Source organism: Ranitomeya variabilis, chromosome 6 (genome assembly GCF_051348905.1).
Source record: "Ranitomeya variabilis isolate aRanVar5 chromosome 6, aRanVar5.hap1, whole genome shotgun sequence".
NCBI lineage: Eukaryota > Metazoa > Chordata > Amphibia > Anura > Dendrobatidae > Ranitomeya > Ranitomeya variabilis.
In genome coordinates, this window is record NC_135237.1 from 511,589,267 (window position 1) to 511,614,028 (window position 24,762).

General features: G+C 49.0%; 1 protein-coding gene across 1 annotated transcript in view; it reads right to left on the reverse strand.

Moving 5' to 3' along the window:
- Positions 1–24,762, reverse strand: part of PTDSS1 (phosphatidylserine synthase 1) — a 71,294-nt gene that overhangs the window by 21,912 nt on the left and 24,620 nt on the right. Inside the window, exons 4-7 of the mRNA XM_077270929.1 lie at positions 11,717–11,808; positions 10,494–10,538; positions 7,446–7,570; positions 5,822–5,980 (exon numbers count right to left, since the gene is read on the reverse strand). Coding sequence (XP_077127044.1) covers positions 5,822–5,980; positions 7,446–7,570; positions 10,494–10,538; positions 11,717–11,808 — 421 coding nt within the window. The remainder of the gene's footprint in view (positions 1–5,821; positions 5,981–7,445; positions 7,571–10,493; positions 10,539–11,716; positions 11,809–24,762) is intronic.

Sequence of the window (24,762 nt, forward strand, 5' to 3'; positions counted from 1 at the left end):
TTTGGCATGTTGTCAGAGCTCAAGTTGCAGTTCAAGTGAAGGTCTGGGGCGCTGGGTTTCTTTTAATACACACACACTAATTAACAGATCATTTACAGAGAACAAGTGAGGATGTAAACTAGGATTGGGTGCATTATATGACCAGGCGACAAAACTTTTGTCTTGCCAGAATCTGACCATTCTGTGTCCATTAACTGATCAATATTTCTGCATTGATGCCAATTTATTTTCTTAACCTAAACCACATTTCGGAGGGTTTCAGCTTCCAAAATAGGGATTTTTGTGTACTCACCATAAAATCCTTTTCTCCGAGCCATTCATTGGGGGACACAGACCGTGGGTGTATGCTGCTGCCACTAGGAGGCTGACACTAAGTGATACAAAGAAACTTAGCTTCTACCCTGCAGTGTACACCCTCCGGCTTGCTCTCAACTAACCAGTTCGGTGAAAAAGCAGTAGGAGATCAATAACAATATATGAGCGTATAACATGTCACATTATATATGAGAGTATAGCATGTCAGATTATAAAACAAGCATAAGCTAATAACATGGTGGGAGCTGTGTCCCCCAATGAATGGCTGGGAGAAAAGGATTTTACGGTGAGTACACAAAAATCCCTATTTCTCCTTCGCCTCATTAGGGGACACAGACCGTGGGACGTCCCGAAGCAGTCCCTGGGTGGGAACAACATCAGATCAGGAACTGTGTAACAGCTACTTACAAGTGTGCCACCGCGGCCAGCAGAGTCCGCCTGCCCAGACTCACATCTGTGGAAGTGTGGAAATTATAGTGCTTCAAGAATGCATGCAGACTGGATGAATCCGCAAGCTTGCAGGCATGCTTTGCCGACGCCTGGTGCCTAGAACCCTCGATAGGCAGGGAGATAGGCTGACATCTAACACGGAAGGACTCCTGGATGGTGAAACGAATCCACCAGGCTAACATGGCAGATGAAACGGCTAAACCCTTTCTGTAAACGTCAGGAAGCCTTCGGAAGGACGCCGTCCTTGAGACATACCTACTCAGAGCACTCACTTCGTCCAGAATATGGGGAACTCATTCCATTTTGTGGACTGGTGCTGAAAGAGATGAGGGAAAAACGATGCCCTCATAACAGTGGTAATACAATACCACCTTGGTAACAAGGGACGGGGATGGCCGGAGGACAACCTTGCCTTGAAGGTAATAAGGGAAAAAAGTCCGAAAGAACAGAGCAGCTAGCTCAGAAGACTCATCAGGATGAGGATGTCGCAGAGAAAAAAGGGCGACCTTCCCTGATAGTAAAGTCTGTCCGGATCAAAAGGAGTCTACTGTAAGACTCCCAGGACCATTAAGGTCCCAATGATCTAACGGTATGCGATAGGGAAGAACTACGTGTGAAAACTCCCTGCGAGTAAGTCCCTACTTGCAGTTTTGTTGCAATATGGCAGAAAGATACTAGCTCCACAAACAAAACACTGACATGGTCAGTGCGGATCTCCGAGGATCACTGGGGCCCTTTCTGCTTCTGAAAGGGGAAGGGGAGTTATGGAAACTGGTACCACGGAAGAACCAGAGCATGCAGTGCGATGGCTCTTGGATCTCGAGGTCGAACCACGAACTCGAGAACATTGGCGTTCAGTCTGGACGCCATCCGATTTACAACTGGAGAGCTCCAGTGAAGGCAGATCTGATGGAAGACTTCCGGGTGAAGTTCCCACTCACTTGAGGTGGAACCCTGACGGCTGAATATGTTTGCCGCTCAGAGTTCTACTCCTGGGATATGTACTGCCGAGATCACCGAATGATAGATCTCGGACCATCAGAGAATGTGAGGTACCTCGGCCATGGCGCCTGACCATGGGTACCTGCTAGATGATTGACGTATGGCACAGCCGTGGCATTATCCAATTGAATTCAGATGGGGTGACCCACCAGAAGGCAGTGGACCTGCTGTAGTACTACTGTTCGGATCTCCAGAGCAATGATCGGGAGAAGAAGACTGGCATTGGTAGTTACTAATAACCAATACACCGGGAGAAAGACCCTGGATGAAAGAGGAGCTCAGAGACTACCATCTGAAAGTATGTTTGACTTGCTGAAAACGAGCGGAGCGTAAGAAACTGCTTCCATTGTCGTCACCATTTTTACTCAGAACCCTCCTAGCAAATCGAATGAAATGAGGCGATGAGTGATCAAGTGCCCGAGCTCCCTGTTGAAGGGCCATGACCTTGTCTCGAGGGAGAATTACATTTGATTGGCCAGTTGTACTGTCTTCGGGAAAAGGTTACTGGTGTGAATCGAAGTAGTTAATGTCTCCAGCCAGGAGACCATTGCTCTAGCAACCCATGCGGCGGCTAGGGAGGGTAGAGCGCTGAACCCGAAGCCGCAACGAACCAGATTTGCTGACCGTCCGTGGTATTTTTAATTGATAATACATCGGGCAGGGATACTGCTAGGTATACCACAGGAGATTCTACCCAGTTAATCTGCCAAGTGGCAGAATACGCGGCTGCATCCAGCAGGTCATCATCTCTTGCCATCGCCGCTGTTTTGACGGTGCAGAGTTAAAAATTAGGAACCCTCGATCCACCATCCTCTTAACAGGGAAGTGGAGAGGGATTGTCCGCCTTTTTGCATTATCTGCTAAATAGTGGTGATGCAGAGGGGGGTGCTCGGACGCCAAAAAGGGTGCCTCTGTACATCCACAGAGTTCAGGTCTCCGGGTGGACAGGGCTGGTGGTCTGGCGTTAGGCCTGGATGCAGAAGAGGATACATGGAGGCGACACTCCGTGTGCTCGTCTATTGATGGTGTGGGGAGATCGGTGCCCTTTAAAGGACCCGTCGCCCTTAAAAATCAGACCAGGCATGGCATTCCCCATAGAGGCTTCTGTCCAGTGAATCGCTTATCCGGACTGAATGGCAAATGCTCTACGAGGGAGTTTAGTCTCCTTATGAGGGACACTGCGTAGTCTAGAGCAGAACCGGAGTCCTCGTCAATGTACAGAGATTGGTTGATGATATAAATAGGCAAGTTCATCCTTTACTGAAGCTCTGGCAAGTCCAGGTCCAAGGCAATATCCGATCCATATTCAGAGTCTCGTTCTCAGTAAACCCTTGGGGAGAGAGATCAGGAAATGAAAACTTCCGTTTTCTAGAAGCCTGTACGTTTCTAGAATACTCGCGGCCCCTGCTAGCCAACGGCTCCCATGTAGGAGAGGGACCATGTATATCGGTCCTGCGAGCACTCCGAGCTACAGAGGGATCATGGAGGGATTCAATCTCTTGGTCAGAGAAACCATGGATTGCGGTCAGTGACGAAGTCAACTGAGGGAACTAGGTACTCTGGGATAAACTGGGATCAGCGGCGGAGGGCTCCTGAGCTTTGGTCATGTGCCTTGAAGACCAGGGAATACTGGTCATGTGCCTTTTAGAACAGGGAATACTGGTCGTGTGCCTTCTAAGACCAGGGAATACTAGTCATGCGCCTTTAAGACCAGGGAATACTGGTCATGCGCCTGTAAGACCAGGGAATACTGGTCATGCGCCTGTAAGACCAGGGAATACTGGTCATGCGCCTGTAAGACCAGGGAATACTTGTCATGTGCCTGCAAGACCAGGGAATACTAGTCATGTGCTTTTAGGACCAGGGAATACTGGTCATGTGCCTTTAAGACCAGGGAATACTGGTCATGTTAAGACCAGTCATGTTGCAGAGTCGTTGTGCCCCTTTAATGCAAAGTCGTCGCCCCTGTGTGAGCTGGCCAGGTGGACCAAGATGGCCATCGGGAGTTGCAGAGGTGATAAAATCTTGCAGAGAGCGAGACGCGCCAATTCGGGGGCGGAGCCACAGACACGATGTGGGCGAAGCCTCGAGACTTCCATGAATAGGCCCAAGCCGGGGCCTAAATTTCTGCAGCCAGCGGAAGCGATACCATCGGAAGAAGTGAGGGGCGTTGCAGGCCGAGAAAACTGAGCGCTTCTGTGCCAGGCGAGAAGAGCCAGAAAGGCAGGCAGAGCCGCCTTAGGGCACCACAGTGCGCTTCCGGGGTGCGGCCTACACATCGGCCGAAGCCGGGGGCTAAATTTTTGCAGACGGCCGGAGCGTTACCTCAGGGAGGTGGGCCACAGGGAAGCGGAGACTGCCTGTGAGCAAGGAGCCCACCGCTGACAGGATCCACTCACCATCGGTGTGCGTCCCTGCATGGAGCCGCCGCGGATGACTGCAGGTCAGGTACTGCAGCGTGGACGGTGCAGGGATAGAGGGATAAACCTCAATCCATCATCCCTTTGTTAGGGAGGTGGAGAGGAACCGTCCGCCTCCTTCTGCCATTCGCCTTTACAGTGGTGGGACAGTGGGGGCCGCTCGGACGCCATAGAGAGGGGCCTCTGTACATCCACGGAGTTCAGCCCCAGGGTGGACAGGGCCCATTGTCCGGCATTAGGCCTGGCTGCAGAAGAGGGTACGTGGAGGCGACACTCCCATGTGCTCGTCTGTTGATGGTGCGGGGAGATCGGTGCCCTTGATGGGACCCGTCGCCCCTAAGAATCAGCCCAGGCAGTGGCTTCCCACGTCGCAGGAGAGGATACGGAGAGGCGACACTCTCCGTGCTCGCCTGTTGATGGTTTGGGGGGAGATCGGAACCTTGAAAGGATCCGTCGCCCCATTCATCCGTGAAAAAAATAAAATAAAAAATGTAAAAGGTAAAAATAAAATAATAAAGAGTTTTGGGTCTGAATAGCAGACCAGTCCGTGTGCCTCCTACAGACACTAAGCAAGAACTGGTTAGCTGAGAGCCAGCAGGAGGGTGTATACTGCAGGGGAGGAGCGAACTTTCTTTGTATCACTTAGGCCTCTTTCACACTTCCGTCTTTTGCAGACAGTCGCTATGCGTCGTTCTGTGGAAAAAAACGCATCCTGCAAAGTTGCCCGCAGGATGCGTTTTTTCTCCATAGACTTGCATTAGCGACGCATTTCCACACGTTGCATCCGTCGTGCGACGGATGCGTCGTGTTTTGGCGGACCGTCGGCACAAAAAAAGTTCCATGTAACGCTTTTTTGTGCGTCGCGTCCGCCATTTTTGACCGCGCATGCGCGGCCGAAACTCCGCCCCCTCCTCCCCGGACTGCATAATGGGCAGTGGATGCGTTGTAAAACTGCATCCGCTGCCCACGTCTTGCAGTTATTCACAGCGTCCGTCGGTACGTCGGCCCGACGGATAAGTGTGAAAGTAGCCTTAGTGTCAGCTTCCTAGTGGCAGCAGCATACACCCACGGTCTGTGTCCCCCAATGAGGCGAAGGAGAAAGAATAATTTATACAAATTAAGGCTATGTGCACACATTGCGGATTTGCCTCTGGAATTTTTTGTGCGGATTCTGCATCTCTTGGCAGAAAACGCAGGTGCGGATTTGATGCGTTTTTTATGTGGATTTTGTGCGGATTTCATGCGTTTTTTACCCCTGCGGATTTCTATAATGGAATGGGTGCAGAAACTCTGCAGATCCGCACAAAAGAAGTGACATGGTCCTTCTTTTAATCCACAGCGTTTCCGCACGGAATTTTCCACCCCATCAGCGCAGCATTTTTTTTTCATTGATTTACATTGTACTGTAAATCACTTGCGGATCTGCAGCGTTTCTGGACGGTAAAAAACGCTGCGGATCTGCAGGAAATCCGCAACGTGCGCACAGAGCCTTAACGTGAGGTTATAAGCTTTTATTTACATAACATGGATAAGCGACATAACTTCTGACAGGGAGTGTAGTCTTACGTCCTAGTCTCTGCTATTCCATATAGTAGCATCTAACAGAACTTTCCAAGCAGCTGTGGAGCACGTACCTCTGTCAGCTCCCACGTGATGCTAATGGTCCAGCAGAGGCCATAGCTGCGGATCAGTAAGGCCTTCATGGACCAGCCCCAGAAATGGCCAAAAGCGAAGATATCAAAGTGGCTGAGGATTCGTTCCCAGGTGATTACATGGCAATTAATTGCATATTCCTGAAAAAAAAAAAAAAAAAAAACAAGATACAACCATTATGTATACTATTATTTTTTTTTTCTAATGGAAATATTTTTTCAAATAAAGTAGATGGCGGTATGTAAAGTCCTTTGGATGATTGGATCCCAAACGTTGCCTGGATTTTACAAAACAAACTGCGTACATAGTAAACAGATCTCTTGGACCCGATGAGACTAGTGTGCTTACTTTAGAAATTCATGCAAGAATGGTTGTATAATCCTGTTAAGACTTTCAACTAAATCTTCATTCATCTAGCCCAGTGTTTCCCAAACTCCAGTCCTCACGGACCCCACAGGTCATGTTCTCAGGATTTCCTTAGTATTGCACAGGTGGTTGAAGTTTCATCAAGCCCTCAGGAATTCTCTCACCTGTGCAACACTATGGAAATCCTGAAAACATGACCTGTGGGGACCGTGAAGACTGGCGTTTGGGAAACACTGATCTAGCCTGATGAGCAGCTCCTCAATGTGTCTCCTCCATGCTGAGATCTCCCACTGATCAGAGCAAGCTGCAGCTGTCAGTCAGGATGGGCGGCGGAGTCTGAATATACTAGGTTTCCTGAGCTCTCACACTCTTTATTTTCGGTCTGAGCGTTGTCTGGAAATAAACTAAAATGCACTCAGACTAATGGTATTCAATGGGTCAGTGTAACGAGCGACTATTTTCACGGACCAAAGCTGTGCATTAAAAAAGGAAATCGCGGCATGAACCAATTTCTTTTGTAAAGGATATGAGACTCGGACTTTCAAGTCTATAAGTCCATTCAAAAAAGTATATCATCTGATATTTACGGCTACATTGCAATTCTATAACATAAACTATAAATGGTCGCGTAAATGATTAAAAGCTGCTGAGTAATAAAACGGATGTGGTTAAATTCTGAAGTGGAACCATCTCACACTATAGCAGAATTTCATAAGGTAAAAAAAAAGAAAAAAAAAAAAAGGGTTTTCTAATAAAGTTAACATCTTTAGGGAAACTGTCAGAAACCATTAATTAGTCTGTAGGCCTTCAAAGGATAAGCCAGTTTATCGTATCATGACCCTATAGCACTACTCCAGCACCGAGAAATCACATTCTTAAGTTCTGGAAGAGCATTGGGAAGTGACTATGCACTTACAGCTTCTCAGCCCCACGCTGTATGTCCAACCTAGCAGCACCTCCTCATGGCTGATTGACAGCAAAGAGGCCATAAACCAGAGGAAACGATCTGTCAATCAGACACGGGAGGGTGCTTCTAGATAAAAAAAATACAGTGCGAGGATAAGGCGCTGTAAGTGCATCGTCACCTCCCAGTGCAGTCATAATAGGTTCAAATGGCTTATCTTTATCTTTTAAAGGGCTACTCAATTGTATAAATGATTTAGGGGGAGTTCATCTTTCTGACAGGTTCCCTTTACATGCAAGAGACAGACAACACACTTGATTGTGACGATTCCCCACCATAATATCAGCTTCTCTGGTGGCATAGCGCAGGTTTGGATCCAGCCAGTACATCACCGCTTTCACCTGCTCTAAGTTCAGGAAGAGCAGAAATACTAAAAATAGGAAATAAAGGACACTGAGGCCTAGAAGACAAAATGTGCAAAAAAAGATTAAAAGAAAAATGTTACGAAAGGCAGTAAAAAAAGAAGTATTTTATAGAGAATGCACATGTACAGATATTACAGCAAAACCACCTGCCTAATATTGTGTGGGTAAAATGGTCTTGTCGAGGCAGCTCCAACTCATTGAGGCGTGGACACCACAAGATCTCTGGAGGTGTCCCCCATTACACTGCCCTCACCATGCATACAATCCTTGGGCAGCCCCAACCCTGCTGTTTCCTCACCGACCGTCCTTCCTTGCACCATCTTTGGTAAGTACGCACCATGGCATTGCAGGAACTCCCCACAAGACCAATAATCCGACAGTCGTCCAGCAATCATAATTGTCAGTCACTCAGACCCTTAAAGCTTGTTAAATTGTTTTTGCTTCCAACATCTTAAGCAGTTTATTCACTGCCAAAAAAACCTCTCAAATATAAGTTGAGGTAATTATAAAAAAAAAACAAAAAAAAACACAACTCGAATATTACTCACTCACCCCAGATCCGGTGCCAGCTCCCCTCCAAGTCTCTGTCTAGCCGCAGCACTGACATCACGTCAACAGAGCTGAGGTCAATCACTGACCTCATCGGCTCTGCACAGGCCACTCAAAGCTGCTGAAATCATTGATTAGCTGCAGTGCCGTCAACGGGATTTCAGCACTGCAGCCAGAGACCAGGGCAAATTTAATTTTTTTTTTTTATAACCACTACAACTTTTAATAGAATGTTTATACAAATTGAACAACCCCTTAACTTTAATCACTGACACACTGCACACACACACAGAGGGCGAGAGCGGCGGCAGAGGGCGAGAGCGGAGAGCGACGGCAGAGGGCGAGAGCGGAGAGCGACTGCAGAGGGCGAGAGCGGAGAGCGACGGCAGAGGGCGAGAGGGGAGAGCGACGGCAGAGGGCCAGAGCCGAGAGCGACGGCAGAGGGCCAGAGCGACGGCAGAGGGCCAGAGCCGAGAGCGACGGCAGAGGGCCAGAGCGACGCCAGAGGGCCAGAGCCGAGAGCGACGGCAGAGGGCCAGAGCCGAGAGCGACGGCAGAGGGCCAGAGCGACGGCAGAGGGCCAGAGCCGAGAGCGACGGCAGAGGGCCAGAGCCGAGAGCGACGGCAGAGGGCCAGAGCCGAGAGCGACGGCAGAGGGCCAGAGCTGAGAGCGACAGCAGAGGGCCAGAGCCGAGAGCGACGGCAGAGGGCCAGAGCGACGGCAGAGGGCCAGAGCCGAGAGCGACGGCAGAGGGCCAGAGCCGAGAGCGACGGCAGAGGGCCAGAGCCGAGAGCGACGCCAGAGGGCCAGAGCCGAGAGCGACGCCAGAGGGCCAGAGCCGAGAGCGATGCCAGAGGGCTAGAGCCGAGAGCGACGCCAGAGGGCCAGAGCCGAGAGCGACGCCAGAGGGCCAGAGCCGAGAGCGACGCCAGAGGGCCAGTGCCGAGAGCGACGCCAGAGGGCCAGAGCCGAGAGCGACAGCAGAGGGCGAGAGCGGAGAGTGACGGCAGAGCGGAGAGCGACGGCAGAGGGAGAGAGCGGAGAGGGACGGCAGAGGGAGAGAGCGGAGAGCGACGGCAGAGGGAGATAGCGGAGAGCGACGGCAGAGGGAGAGAGCGGAGAGCGACGGCAGAGGGAGAGAGCCGAGAGCGACGGCAGAGGGAGAGAGCCGAGAGCGACGGCAGAGGGCGAGAGCGGCGGCAGAGGGCGAGAGCGGCGGCAGAGGGCGAGAGCGGCGGCAGAGGGCGAGAGCGGCGGCAGAGGGCGAGAGCGGCGGCAGAGGGCGAGAGCGGCGGCAGAGGGCGAGAGCGGCGGCAGAGGGCGAGAGCGGCGGCAGAGGGCGAGAGCGGCGGCAGAGGGCGAGAGCGGCGGCAGAAGGGGGGGAGCAAGGATGGAGGGGAGACAAGTAGGTGGGAAGCTGTACTGAAATGTTTTGCCCTGCCATGGTGCACCGAGCTCCTGTACTTGCTTTGAACCATCGAACCATTGGTCCTCTGGGAAGTGATTTCAGTGTCTGCAGATAATGCACTTTATACTCGCTTTACAGCCCAGCCTGCTGAAATGACAGATCAGATCCACTAATTGTATTTGGTTCTCTGCCTTCTTGTTGTGAAGAAAGTTTTTCACAAGAACAAATGAAGACCGGGGATTTATAAGTCGTCTGATTTGTGCCTTCACTATGTCCATGGCAAGTCCAGGTAACTTATGTGCCATGAATTAAATGCAGGAACAATCTTTTTACAAAGCCTTTACCAATGGTTGCATCAGGCCTAGCATTAGAGATGGATGAATGCCACGTATACATCTCACAAGCTAGAGCTGATGTGGACTATCTACTGACGATTTCTGAATTGGCGCCTAAAACAACCCCAGGACCAGGACTAAAAACCAGCACACAAAGGACATTTTTTAGTTAGTAAAAGCGACGACAGGTTCAAACAAGGATGAGAATCTAACGATACAAACGTGAGCCAACAAAGCATACATCTCCACTGTATACGTAGCGGTGGTGCCCAAACCCATGTGTGTAACCAAGAATTAACAACAGTTACTAAACACCCTGTGATTCTCAGCAGATCACATAGTAGAAAGACTCAGAAAACAACCCCGTACATGATCCCTCACATGGCTGAGGTTACACATGTCTGAGTCATTACCAGGGGACCTCAGGGCCGGTGGTAAATACTACCAGCATGGCTGCCGGGCCTCAATAATTCACCTCCACATCTCCGAAACGTGAAAATATATCTATTACAGCTGCCCAAAATATTCCTAGAAAGTCATAGACTGTGGGGTCATTTCAGGACAGCGTCTGGGGTTTGTGACTCCAGAATACGGCACACCGTGATAATTCATCTCTCGTAGGGGAGACCACCCCGTAATCAGACGTTCTGTCAAGTATCACTTACCAAACACCATCCTCCACAGCGCAGGGTGCGGCCTCGTGAAGGGACCTGCAAAAAGGTCAAGAAAGACTCGTGAGAAGACTCATCCTGGAGAGTGGCGTCTCGAAAGGCTCAAAGCAGAAAAGCCTCTCAGCCAGAAGGAGAATCTACAGATATATAGAGTACACTGCGGACTGTGTCATCAGTCACAAGATGGAAAGAGCCTGAGAAAATGGAGGGCGAAGCAGCGTGAGGAACAACTATTGCACACACAGACTTTAAAAAAAAAAACTTCCGTCATTGGCCGGTAAATAAAAATGTAGACATGTCCGATTTTGATCTGATCTGCAGATGAAAACTGCCAAATTCAAGTCAATGGATCCATGAAAAAAAGAAACAGGCAGCGCACCAACGACAACCATGTTGCATCCAAATGTGGTCTTTTTTTTTTTTTTTTTTCCTACTGGGATACAAGAAAGACTTAGGGCACACTGATGGTTAAAATGGGGACATGGTCCAAAAATAGGAAAAAAAAAAAATAATTCAGCACACTGATGAGGGGGAAAAAAAAAAAAAAAAAAGATATATATTGATGACATATGGATCACCATTAGGATGAACAAAAACTACTAATATTTCATTATTAATAAAGGAGTAATGACAGTGAGGGCGATTTAAAAAAAGTTATTTTTTTTAGTCCTTTTACAGGACTTTAATGAACAATCATTTCAATCAACACTTCATCTATATATTCCAATACAGCTGGGGTCTTCCGCATGCCTCCTTTTGTATGGTAGCCCATTAGCTGATTGAATGGTGGGAAGCTAGAGACACAGGAGTAAATGGACGCCCTACAGAAGTGCCGCTCTTAGTTATTGACAGCTGCATTTAAATGGTTAACCAGCAGCGATTCTTCAGTTAAAGGTAAGACGCTGGTCGCTTCCTGCAGCCGCCATCTCCTGGGCACCAGACGTGGGATGACGTCACACTTCAAGAAGGGGCTGCAACTCATCGTATATCCATACGATACATGATAAGTTTCTGGTCTTTAAGGGGCACACTCCTTGTGTGAATGGGCGTCCCCGTCAGAATAAAACATTTTTCCATACATTGACAGGTTAAACAAAATAAAAAAAAATAAAAAAAAACAATCACTGCTCTTTTTTCCATTGATACTGTGATATCCAATGTCCGTCGTGCCGCAGTGAATGCATATGAATGAGACTCTGTGAGGAAGGATACGTTACCATTGGGGAAGGCTAGAACACTGATAATAAGGAAGAAGAAGATGACGGACAGGATCCCTCTCCATATATTGTCTTCTGGGCTGTTGTCTTCCCTGCAACACAGAAAAAGTTTAAAAGGACCAGTGAAAGTGCCATCTCTACTTAACACTTAAAAGGGGATGTCTGTGCATCTACTATTAATGACCTATCCACAGGATTGATGGCAGTCTGACATCCAGCACTGCCACTGATCAGCCGTTCTAAGCTCCGGCTGCTACATGCTGAATGCATTTGTGCTGTTCCCCGTCCTTGGACAGATGATCAATATTCGATGGCCGTTCTATCTTACAAGTTACCAGGGGTATGCCAGCCTGACAAAAGAAGCTATACCTATCCCAGGAACTGGCCCTCTTCTCCAGCGATGACGCTCTCCGCCACACCCGGCAAGTGATGACATCACGACCACCAGAGAGCTTATAGAGACCGCAGGTAAAGAAGGATGCAGGGACAAAAAGGAGCCAGAAAGCAAGTAACGTTTTTTAACTTTCCTTTAACTTCCAACCCAACAAAGATAACAACAGTTTTCCACGCAGGGAACTTAAACACAAGGTCACAATTTCACAGTAAATCCTATCTACTATATGGGCGCCCTGAACTATACCCACGGAACGCGACAGCGCTTCACTAGTGACCCCCTAACTGGAATAAGTCAACAAAGTTCACTTATCAGCGCTGTTTCAGCGATGCAGTCCTGATGGTGAGGCTCCGTCAGCGACGTAGTCCTGATGGCGGGGGAAGGAGGTGTCCTCTGTCGACGAGCCCAGGTGCAAATTCGAGTCCAGAATGTCTGTAGCGGTGCTGCGTCACCCCCTGCAGGCGGACGTTGATCCGGGGTAACGGTTTCCAAGTCCAAAGAGGAGTCTTTTCGAGGAGAATTGGCGGAGTAATCCGTATCAGTGGCAGCTGTGACAAACCCAAGAGGAACCGGAGCACTTTCTGGCAAGATACTCCCGGGGAGCGCGGTGATACTGTCTCTGAGATGATCAGCACTACCCCTCTGCTTTGGGGGTCGCTGACGACGGATCCGCCGCTTTCTGGGGGCTCTGGTAATTGCCCACAACGTCTGCTGCACGTTCTCCCCCTGCTTCCAATAAGTCTCTCTGCGGCCTGCACACACACGACAACTGCGCTGCAGTTCCCTCTCCTCAGAGTTTTCCCGCGCTTCTCTGCCCCTGCTTTCGCGCGCTTTCCTTTTTATCCCTCCCTCTCCCTGCGTCACTCTGTCTCCTGTCACCTCAGCCTGGCTTCTTCGCCCTTCAAATCCGTCCCCCGGAACCCCGACTCCCGGCAACAATGGTTCCACCCGTCTGTACGGCGCGACAGATCCCCGTCCCCTACATTCCCCCACCCTGTATGCTCGCCAGTCCCTGGGCGAGGTCTTCGAACTGACAGGTCGCCCACTTGACGGATTGTTCCACACTTGGGTCTGTCTAGCGTGTAAGTCAGGACTGTAGCGAGTTGGGGGTCTACCTGCAGTAGAACGTTCAGAACGTCGTAGCTCGGGTCCTTGTGTAGGGGGTGTCGGGGGAATGCAGTCAACGGAGGGGCGACTAATCAGGGGTAGTGTAGTAGTCGAGATAGGGGGAGTATTTTGACGCCGTTCTTCTTCTTCATCATCCTCTCCATCCCACCAATGGTTGTTGGGGGACTCAGTCGTAGGTGGCTCTTCCCTGATTGCGGATTCCGGGGTGTCCGAGTCAACAGAGCGACACAAACGGAGCATGTTGCGATGGAGAATGCGAGTACCTGTACTTCCGGGGACCTCAGACCGCACTTCATATACAGGACCATGCGGATCTATACGGCGAAGCACCCGATAGGGTGTCTTTTCCCAACGATGGTCTAACTTGTTTTGGGGTCTTTGCTCTCGAACGAGTACTCGATCACCTGGCCGGAACTCTGGGGGTTTTGCTGTAGGGGTGCTCCGATGCTCCACTTCCCGAATTCGAGTGTGCACCATCCGGTGTAAGGTCTGCAGCCGATGTCGATGATCACGCACCCACGAAGCCATCCCTGTTCGGGGGCCTTCTTCCTCCGAAGACAGTTCCAGATCTGTCACGCCTTTCCCTGGGCGCCCAAAGACCACTTCATACGGGGTGCGTCCTGTGACTTGATGAACTCTATTGTTGTAGACCCACACTAGGTCAGACACATACTCCGGCCAGCGGGTTTTCTGATCTTGTTCTAGCGCACGCAACATTTGAAGCAAAGTCCGGTTAAACCGCTCACAAGCCCCATTTCCTTGGGGGTGATATGGTGTGGTGCGTGACTTATCAATGCCATAGAGGCGATGCAGCTCATCCATGACTTTGCCCAAGAAACAGGCTCCTTGATCCGAATGTATTCGCCTCGGACAGCCGTACACTTGAATAAAGTTCTTACAGACAGCGCTTGCCGCAGACTCAGCTGTCTGATCGCGGGTAGGGGTGACTACTGCGAACTTTGAAAAATGATCCACCATAACGAGGCAGTGTTCGTAGCCTTGATGCGCTGCTCCAATGGTGATGTAGTCTATCATCAATACTTCAAATGGGGCAGACGTCATGATGCTCTGCACAGGCGCCCTTTCCTCCGGTGACTTGGTTAACTCACATTGTCGACATTGCCTACAGGCAGTTTGTACTTCCGCGAGCAGCCGAGGATGATAGAACCGAGTTTGCAGCCACTTAAACGTCCTCTTCACCCCGAAGTGTGCCCCGGACTCATGAGCTTCTTTAGCAACTGCGGCCACCACTGGCCCTGGTAAGACCATCTGCCACGTCGGCCCGGAATCTGCCTGAGCCATGGTTAAGTGGCATAAGAGCCCTTCCTGAAGAGTTAGGCGCTCCCATTGCCGCAGAAGAAGGTTCAGGTCTGACGGGAGGGTTTGTCCAGGAGTTCTCACAGGCAATAGACCATTCGCTACCCACTGTCGCAATGGAGCTAGCTCCTGGTCTTCCTGTTGCAGCCGTATCCATTCGTCCCGACTCTGAACCAACAGTCCTGTAGCCGTTCCGTTCCCGGTCTGCTCCCGGCTCACAGCCGTCCGAGCAGCGCTCCCGATGGCGTAGGGGATTTCTTCTCCCTCCAGCTCCTCATCTCGGTTAGTTCTTGGGGTGTTCCTCCGCAGACGAGATAATGCGTCAGCATGCACATTCTCCGCTCCTCGCTTGTAGAGGATACGGTATCTGTACTTGGCCATCCGGGCTACCCAGCGCTGTTCCAGGGCACCCAATTTCGCATTTTCCAGATGTGCCAATGGGTTGTTATCCGTGCGTATCAGCACCTCAGAACCGGCCGGGTACTCAGCAAACCGCTCCGTCATAGCCCACACCACGGCCAGCAGCTCCACCTTGAAAGAACTGTAATTGTCCGGGTTCAACTCAGAGTCATGAAGAGACCGACTCGCATAGGCGATCACTCTCTCCCGCCCATCCTGAATCTGAGACAACACAGCCCCCAATCCCTGAGAGCTGCCGTCGGTGTGTAGGATGAACGGTTGCGAAAAGTCCGCATAAGCCAACACCGGCGGCTCCATGAGAGCTGTTTTCAAGTCCCGGAACGCTGCTTCTTGTGGCTCCTGCCATTGTATCTTCTTTCCCCGTTCCTTGGGGGAGCTTCCTTTCAGCAGGACTTGTAGATTGTGAGAGCGGTGAGCAAAGTTCTTCACGAAGCGCCGGTAGTACCCAGCGAGGCCCAAGAACGCTCGTACATCCTTGGCGGTCTCCGGTGTGGGCCACTCCTGGATTGCGGCAATCTTCTCCTGTGATGGCCGGACTCCTTCGGCAGACACCACATGCCCCAGGTACTCGATCTGTTCCCGGAACAAGTGACACTTCTGGGGCTTCACCTTGAGCCCGTATTTCAGTAACCGGTCTAGTACCTGCTCCAGTCGGCACAGATGTTCCTCGAATGTTGGGGCATAGATGATGATGTCATCCAGATAAATGAGAGTGGCCTCGAAGTTCAAATCCCCCAGACACCGCTCCATTAGTTGTTGGAAGGTGCCTGGAGCGTTGGCCAGTCCAAACGGCATTCGATTGAACTCGAATAGTCCCATGGGCAGGATAAACGCTGTCTTAGGACGATCTGCTTCTGACATCGGGACCTGCCAGTATCCGCTGGCTAGGTCTAAGGTGGAAAAATATTTGGCCCGACCCAGCACGGAGAGAGACTCCTCAATACGGGGAAGTGGATAAGAGTCTCGGACGGTGCATGCATTTAGCTTACGGTAGTCCACACAGAACCGGAGCGTGCCGTCCTTTTTCCGCACCAGCACGATCAGGGCAGCCCACGGGCTCTGACTCTCGCGGATCACTCCTTTTTGTAGCATCTGGCCTAACAACGTCTTTACTTCCTGGTACTTCTGCGGGGGAATCTGTCTGTACCGCTCCCTGATGGGCACTGTATGCCCGGTCGGAATTCCATGTTCGATGGCCGTGGTACAGCCAAAATCATCTTCATGTTGTGCGAACACTTTAGCATAATGTCCAAGGAGTCGCTGCACTTGTGAGATCTGTGATGGATCCAGGCCCGATAATTCTGTCCGCATGTGCTCCAGAATAGTTTGACCCTTTCGAAACGCTATCGGCTCAGGATCCTGCGTAGACCGGACACTGACCATCCAGGGATCAGGGGAATCCACCTTTAACTGCAAAGTATCTGGAGGAGGCATCACTTCTAAAGGTCGTAACACTTTGGCCATCTCACTTCGGACCCGTAGCTCGACATCGTGTTCGTCCACGTTCACACATCGCACTGGTACGGCCCCATTTTTAACAGTAGCCAGAGATCGGGCCACCAGCAGTCCTGTGGGCAAAGGGGATGTAAAGGTGGGCTCAATCTGTACTTGTACTCCTTCTAGAGGGATGCGAGCTCGTATGGGCAGGGATATAACAGTCTGTCCTGGGGGGAACGTCACCTTTGCTGTCGGGGAAGTAATTACTCTCCCTCCTGACAGGTCTCTTGTACCCGGACTTCCCTCACTAACTGTCTGAACACGGAGCCCTGAGGTGTACTGGTCCCCCACTGATTGAGTGTCTCTTGCGTAGTCTCCCCTAACAGAAAACTGCCAAAATCTTTCAATACGTTCATCCCCAAGGTCACGGTATGTTGTGGGCTGGGATCTCCCCGTGTTAACACAACCCCCCGGCGGCCGAGGTCCTTCCCACATAAAGATATTTGCATCCAGGTGACCCCTTCCACTGGGATGGGCAGCTGATTGGCGGCCTGTAACCGAATTACGGGACCCCATTGGGGTCTGACTGTCAAAGGAAAGTGTTTTCTAAAATAAGCCTCGGGCATAGTCGTGACTTGGGACCCGGTGTCCACCAGACAACGTACAGCCCGCCCTTCAAACTCTGCCCAAACCAGGGGGCAGCTGGCAACCAAATTTCCGGGACTTTCACCACCCATCCGCGGGGACTCTGGCTCCGAGCGTCGCCCCTTAGCTCGGAGCCCTCTAGTTTAACGCCCGACGAGACGAGGCCCTCCCTCTCCGGGGGCACTCCCGTGCGAAATGTCCGGCCTCCCCGCACCCATAGCAAACACCGGGGACTGGATAATATCCTGGACGAGCGCCACGAGCTGGACTCCCAGACCCTTGCCCCCGGGGTAACTCCCTTGGGCTTCGCGCATCCTTTTTAACTTCAGCCAGTTCATCTCTGATTTGTTTTAGCTCCTGCCGCATCTCTTGGACCCAGGACGGCTCACCCTCTCCTGCGGCGGCGGTCTGGATAACCCGAGTCTCTCCTGTCGGGACCGTCACCCCCCTCTCTTGCTCCCGGGTGCGGGCCTCATTGCCTATGTCGGAGAAAGTCAGGCGCGGGTCGACCCACACTCGTTCACGTAGAGCCTGTTTGGTCAACTCATCTCTCAGTCCCGTCACCAGCTGGTCGCGCAGGGTCACGTCAACATGTCCCATCCCCATACCATCTTTCCGCACGATTGCAATGTTTAGCTCTTGCAGAGCATTCATGTACTGAGTGACAGTCTCGCCCTCTTTTTGTCGCTGTCTAAACAACCGGGCCCGCAGCTCTCCCACGTCGGTGGGATCCCCGTGCGTCCCCTCTAACACATTTAACACCCGGGTAAAAGTATTCCGCTCTGTGGGGGGTCTCAACATCACTGAATCCCAGGCCTCTCCGTCTAAGGCCATAATGGCCACCTCTGCTTCCAGGGCCGGGGTCATAGGATGCATTCTCAGCAACCCCCGCATTCTTTCAGTCCAGCTCCACAACAACATGTTGCTCCCATTAAACTTGGGCAGATTATTTAACATGGCCCCCAATGAGAGAGACGCTCTCGGCCCAGTCCCATCCTCTGTATCTTCTGGCTCCCTCTTTGGATCCTGCATCCTGCCGACTACGCCAAATATAGAGACCGCAGGTAAAGAAGGATGCAGGGACAAAAAGGAGCCAGAAAGCAAGTAACGTTTTTTAACTTTCCTTTAACTTCCAACCCAACAAAGATAACAACAGTTTTCCACGCAGGGAACTTAAACACAAGGTCACAATTTCACAGTAAATCCTATCTACTATATGGGCGCCCTGAACTATACCCACGGAACGCGACAGCGCTTCACTAGTGACCCCCTAACTGGAATAAGTCAACAAAGTTCACTTATCAGCGCTGTTTCAGCGATGCAGTCCTGATGGTGAGGCTCCGTCAGCGACGTAGTCCTGATGGCGGGGGAAGGAGGTGTCCTCTGTCGACGAGCCCAGGTGCAAATTCGAGTCCAGAATGTCTGTAGCGGTGCTGCGTCACCCCCTGCAGGCGGACGTTGATCCGGGGTAACGGTTTCCAAGTCCAAAGAGGAGTCTTTTCGAGGAGAATTGGCGGAGTAATCCGTATCAGTGGCAGCTGTGACAAACCCAAGAGGAACCGGAGCACTTTCTGGCAAGATACTCCCGGGGAGCGCGGTGATACTGTCTCTGAGATGATCAGCACTACCCCTCTGCTTTGGGGGTCGCTGACGACGGATCCGCCGCTTTCTGGGGGCTCTGGTAATTGCCCACAACGTCTGCTGCACGTTCTCCCCCTGCTTCCAATAAGTCTCTCTGCGGCCTGCACACACACGACACCTGCGCTGCAGTTCCCTCTCCTCAGAGTTTTCCCGCGCTTCTCTGCCCCTGCTTTCGCGCGCTTTCCTTTTTATCCCTCCCTCTCCCTGCGTCACTCTGTCTCCTGTCACCTCAGCCTGGCTTCTTCGCCCTTCAAATCCGTCCCCCGGAACCCCGACTCCCGGCAACAATGGTTCCACCCGTCTGTACGGCTCGACAGATCCCCGTCCCCTACAAGCTCACCACTGATTGGCTGCAGGGTGGGGTGACCGGGGTGGTGATGACATCATCCATTCTGAACAGGCGGGGACCTTCAGAGCAGATTCTGGAGGTTAGTAAGGCTTCTTTTATCAGGAAGGCATCCCACTAGTTATTTTTCATAAAGAGTGGAAAAACAAATTTAAAAATAAAATATGAGATTAAAAAAATTACCTATTGTTTAAAAATCGGTTATGAATTTTAAGAACATTTTGGCAATGACTTTCCATTTCAGAAAGTGTATTAAAAATAAAAATGCTTTTTTTTTTTTTTTTTCACACCGTCCACTGGAGCTTTTTTAGACTAGAACTTCCTGTTGTTTCAGGAAACTATACATGTACATAGCTACAAAAGGTGAGACCTGGCCCTATCGTTTGCATTGCTCTAGGTTCTTGTGGTCAGTGTAAATAACCACTTGAGGCATCGCTCCTTCAAGCAAAAATCGCCACTACCCCAGATCCGGTTTTATCGCCAACAGTTCTCGATCGCCTATCGAATAGTTGCCTTCTGGAGCCGAGAAGATTTTAGAAAAGATATCGCCAGTCGCAATACGGCTTGAAGGAGACTTCTGGGTAAGAACGACTAAGGCCCCAGAAGAAGAAGCATCCTCTACTTCCAAAAAGAATTGCTTATTATTGTCAGGTCAATGAAGCACAGGAGTGGAGGAGAAGGCCCGTGTTAAGGCGACAAAGGAATTTTCTGCTATACCATAGGGTTAGCCCCCTTACTTAGCGAATCCGAGAAACCACTGGATAGCTTTCAGACAGTCAGGATGGGATCACCTTCTTGGGATCCATTCTCAGACCGGTCTCAGAGGGGATATACCCTAGAAACAGAAGATAGTTTTGCTTGCAGACGCACTTCTGAAATTTGGCATACAGGCAGTTCTTCCTTAATCTCTGCAAAACCTGGCGTACATCCCTCCTGTGTGTGGGTAGATCGGGAGAGAATATCAATATGTCGTCCAGGTAAACTACCACACATGAATGGAGAAGAGTCAGGAAAAATATCGTTCACAAGTTCTTGGAAGACTGCAGGGGCATTACGCGATACTTGTAATGGCCATTGTGTGTGTTAAAGACAGTCTTCCAATCGTCCCCCTGGCGTATTTGGATCAGGTTATACGCCTCCCGCAGGTCAAGTTTCGTGAAGACTCTGGAAATTTTGAGACGATCAAACATCTCTGAAATGAGGGGCAGAGGATATTTATTCTTGATCGTTATCTCACTGAGTCCCTTATAATCGATGCAGGGTTGAAGTGAGCTGTCCTTTTTCTTTACAAAGAAGAACCTGCTCCAGCTGAGTATGACTTCCGGATAAATCCCCTGGCAAGATTCTCTATGATATACTCAGACATGGCTCAGGTCTCAGCCAGAAAAGGGGGTAGACTCAGTCTCGTGGAGAAGAGCTACGAAGAAGGTCGATATGGCAGTCAGGTGGTAGCGTATTAGCCACCTTTTTTTCAAATACATCAGTGTACGTCCATTAAGCAGAAGGCAAGACAATTAAATTTGATGGAGTAGCCGGAGACTGAGCAGGACGAATGAGGACTAGACAACTCTCGTGGCCCTCCTGACCCCAACGGAGTACTTCTCCGGATTTCCAATCCAAAACAGGCTTGTATTTTAGTAGCCATGGCAGACCTAGAAGCAGAGGATGAGACAAACCTGGCCGCACATAGAGAGGAATCTTCTCCGAGTGTAGCATTCCTACCCAAAGTTCCACAGGCCCAGTAACGAAAAGAATGGTCTCTGAAAGAGGTCTCCCATCCACTGAAGGTACCACCAAAAGATTCTGCAGTTTTGGATTCAGATAGGCCGATTCAGTTAAATGGATGTCACCACAGGAAACAGATACTTGGAGAGTCAGGGGAGGAGTGAAGTAGTCCTTGCCCAGAGTTAGCCACCCCAATGGACCCTAGGCTTTGGAGTTTTTCGGGATTGGAACAGATTACATGTTCAAGACTGCCACAATAAAAACACCTCCCTTCAGCCCGACAGTCTTCCTGACGGTGCTTGGCCAGCTTCACCTGGTCTATCTGCATGGACTCAGAGGAAGATGTCAAAGTCTGTGGCTTGATCGGCCTTTGAAAGGTAGGAGCCAAACCCAAAACTCTTCTCTCGCGAGTCACCTCTTTGGAGAGCTCCTGAAACCCAATGTTGATTCGGGTAGCCAGGGATACTAGGTCATCCAGTGAGGTGAGAATATCACGCCCAACCAATTTGTCCTTAATTCTTCCAAAAACACTCTCTCCCAGAAGGTGGCCACCAGTGCCTTGTTATTCCACCAGAGTTCAACAGACTGGACATGAAAGCGGACGGCGTATTGGCCCACAGTGAGGTTACCCTGACGCAATCTGAGAAGTGAGGAGGCAGCAAAAGAAACACATCCAGACTCATCAAAAACCTTGCGGAAGGCTTCTAAGAAAGTCTGAAGGCTAGTGACAAGAGGGTCACCTCGCTCCCATAGGTGACTGAGCCAAGCCAGAGCCTTGCCAGTGAGATGGGACATAATGAAAGCCATTTTGGTCAAATCTGAAGCAAACTGATGGACCAAGAGTCCAAAGTGCATTGATTGATAAACCCACATCATAGGGCAGTAACGTGCCATAACGTGGAGAAGCTGCCAGTTGGGGTCCAGACCCAGGAACATAGATGGCTGGATGATGGATCACGGTGCGGATGCAGTCGCAGATGGTCATTCCATGTCAAGTGAACCAATAATATTTACCTCTAGATTTTTAATTCTTTTGAGATTTTGTTATTTGGTAACAGTGTGTAAACAAATTCTATATATATATATATATATATATATATATATATATATATATATATATATATATATATATATATATATATATATATATATATATATATATATATATATATATATATATATTTTTTTTTTTTTTAATTGATTTTCAAAGTTCGGAAAAATTGCGAATTTCGGTTTTGCCTGCCTTTACATTTCTCCTCATAACTCAGGCTAGAAAAAAAGATAGAGAAACAAAATAAACACCATTCTACTCAGATCTGTACAGGCTTTCACCAGATAGTATCAAAGATACTCTTGTGACCTATTTTACCCATCCGAATGCAAAATTTTAAAACGCATTTCCAAAAAAAACGTTTACTTTCAAAATTTCAAAAACTGCACGTGCCTGCTCCTAGCCACATCTGTACCAAAATACAAGTTGGGATCGTGATGGGATATTTAAAAAAAATAAAACTATTACAGTGTCAATTTGAAAATCTCAAATTCAGATCTGTTCAGCCTGTGGTGTAAGGCTATGTGCACACGTTGCGGATTCTCAGCGGATCCGCACCTGATTTACAGTACAATGTAAATCAATGAGAAAAAAAAAATGCTGTGCACACTTTGCGGAAAATCCGCTGCGGTTAAAGGCTATGTGAACACGTTGCGGATTAGGCTTAGGAATTTCTGGTGCGGATTCTGTCTCTCCTGGCAGAAAACACACCTTTGTTTTTTTGTGCGGTTCCGCAGCGGTTTTTTGTGCGTTTTTGCTGTGGTTTTCTTGCGAATATGCTGCGTTTTTTTACCCCTGCGGTTTTCTATAATGGAATGGGTACAAAAACGCTGCAGATTCACAAAAAAGAAGTGACATGCTACTTCTTTTAAACCGCAGCGTTTCCGCAGTGGATTTTCCGCAACGTGTGCACAGCATTTTTTTTTCTCATTGATTTACATTGTACTGTAAATCAATTGCTGATCTGCAGCGTTTCTGCACTGCAAAAAACGCTGCGGATCCGCAGCGAATCCGCTACGTGGCCGTATTCAGACCAAAAACACCCAGGAAACTCCTCAAATGGAGGGTGAAAACTATTCTTAACATCCAGTTCATGTATTGTACAAACCAGGACTATGAAGAGGAGGAGGAGAGATTGTGAAAACATCGGTTACAGGGAGCAGAACCCATCACAGGGACTCGGCAATACCGGACTGTCATCCCATGTAGGGAAACAGAACTAAAAACAAGGATTTTCTCATTCAGCAAAGACAGTGACGTCCATGAAGTGGTAGAAGGCGCCACAGGATCGGCAATGGATGACAACTAGTGATGTGACCTGTGAATATGATCGGCGCTGGCGGCTACTGGACTCTCCAAAAATTGGGAAAATGAAGAAGTAGAAAGGACTTTATTGCACCTTCGGGACCAGCGCCGTCCTATGTCTATCCAAGAAAACCAGAGATTGTAAAAAAGTTACAAAAATCAGATATTAACTCAGGTGGAGCCGAGCACCATGACAGGCCGTCCATTGCTAGTAATATGGACAAGATGACATTTCACCCACTAGAAGGGACACATTGATGATAACAGGCCAGTTTACAAACCTACTATTGATTGTTTGATTAGTTCATATTTTATAGTACGAGGATTTAACTACTAGACTATTCTTCTTAAACACTTCAGAAATGACATGTTTAGTGATATAGTAGAAAAAAAAATTGTTTCATGTATAAATAGGTGGTAAAAATATTGGTTCTTTTAATCTTGTTTTTAACATATAATTAGGATCAGACTGTATTTAGATAATCACACTTGAGGATATGATCACGTTTTTTCTTTTGGTTTGTTCAATGCATTCAGGTTGAATATGCTGAGCAAGTTGTGTTATGATGATTAAGATGCATTTATTCTGGCATTTCAGTATTTGTTTTTTGCGTTTCTTTATTGTTACATATAAATGTTGAATTCAGTAAGTTGTAATTTGAAAAGAAAAAAGGAAGAAACTCACACAAACATAAAATCAGATGGATCCAAGGCTTAAAAAAAAAAAATACAAATGTGACAGGTCCCAAGTTGAATCCCTGTACAAATATAAACAAGAACACAAGTAACACACATGCATGTTTTCACAAATTTAAAACATACGTTTTTTTCACAATTGCGCATCAAAGTTTTGAATTTGATTTCTCCAAAACAAAATATTAAAAAACATAGTCTTGTGACATATCAAATGAAAGCTGCTACCGTTCTGAGAAAAATGATGCCTCATCCACCTCTTTATCTGAATTCTAGCCCGAGATATGATAAAAAACATAAAGCCATACATGGCCAAAATTCGTGTTTTTTCAAAACTTAAGAAATCTGTAAAAAATTAACTGATGAAGAAAAAAAGTCAAAACTTTTTAATTTGTAATTAACTTAAGTTGTACTTCATAAAAACAAAAAAATAAAAAAAATCTAAAGACGTCGGGTAAAAAAAATATTCATATTTGGATCACTTGATATGGAATGACCCAGATGTCAGCGTGTCAAGGTGGTCACTGTCTGCAGGTAGAAGAAGATTTTGTCCCGCTGGTCTTTTCTGGTAAGAAGTCTGAGAGATTCCATGGCCTGAGCAAACTCTAACGAGGGTGGTGTAACCACTGTACCACGATCCGGAGAGCCTGGAGGGTCGTGACTACGCGAACACCTGAATTTTTGCTAGAGCCCCTGATGGACTTGGCTCCCAATGGACACGAGGTGCTATTCCAAGACAGACCTCAGACACACAGCAGCTGACCCCCAAAGGGGCAGGTAGATGAAATGGCCAAGACTAGGTGGACTTGAAAGTACAGGCAGGAAAGACAAGAAAACTGGAAGGCAGGTGTAGACAGGTACGGCTGGTAGACAGACTTGCACGGCAGGTGCAGAAAGGTATAGTTGGTATACAGGCTGGCACAGCAGGTGCAGGCAGGTATCGC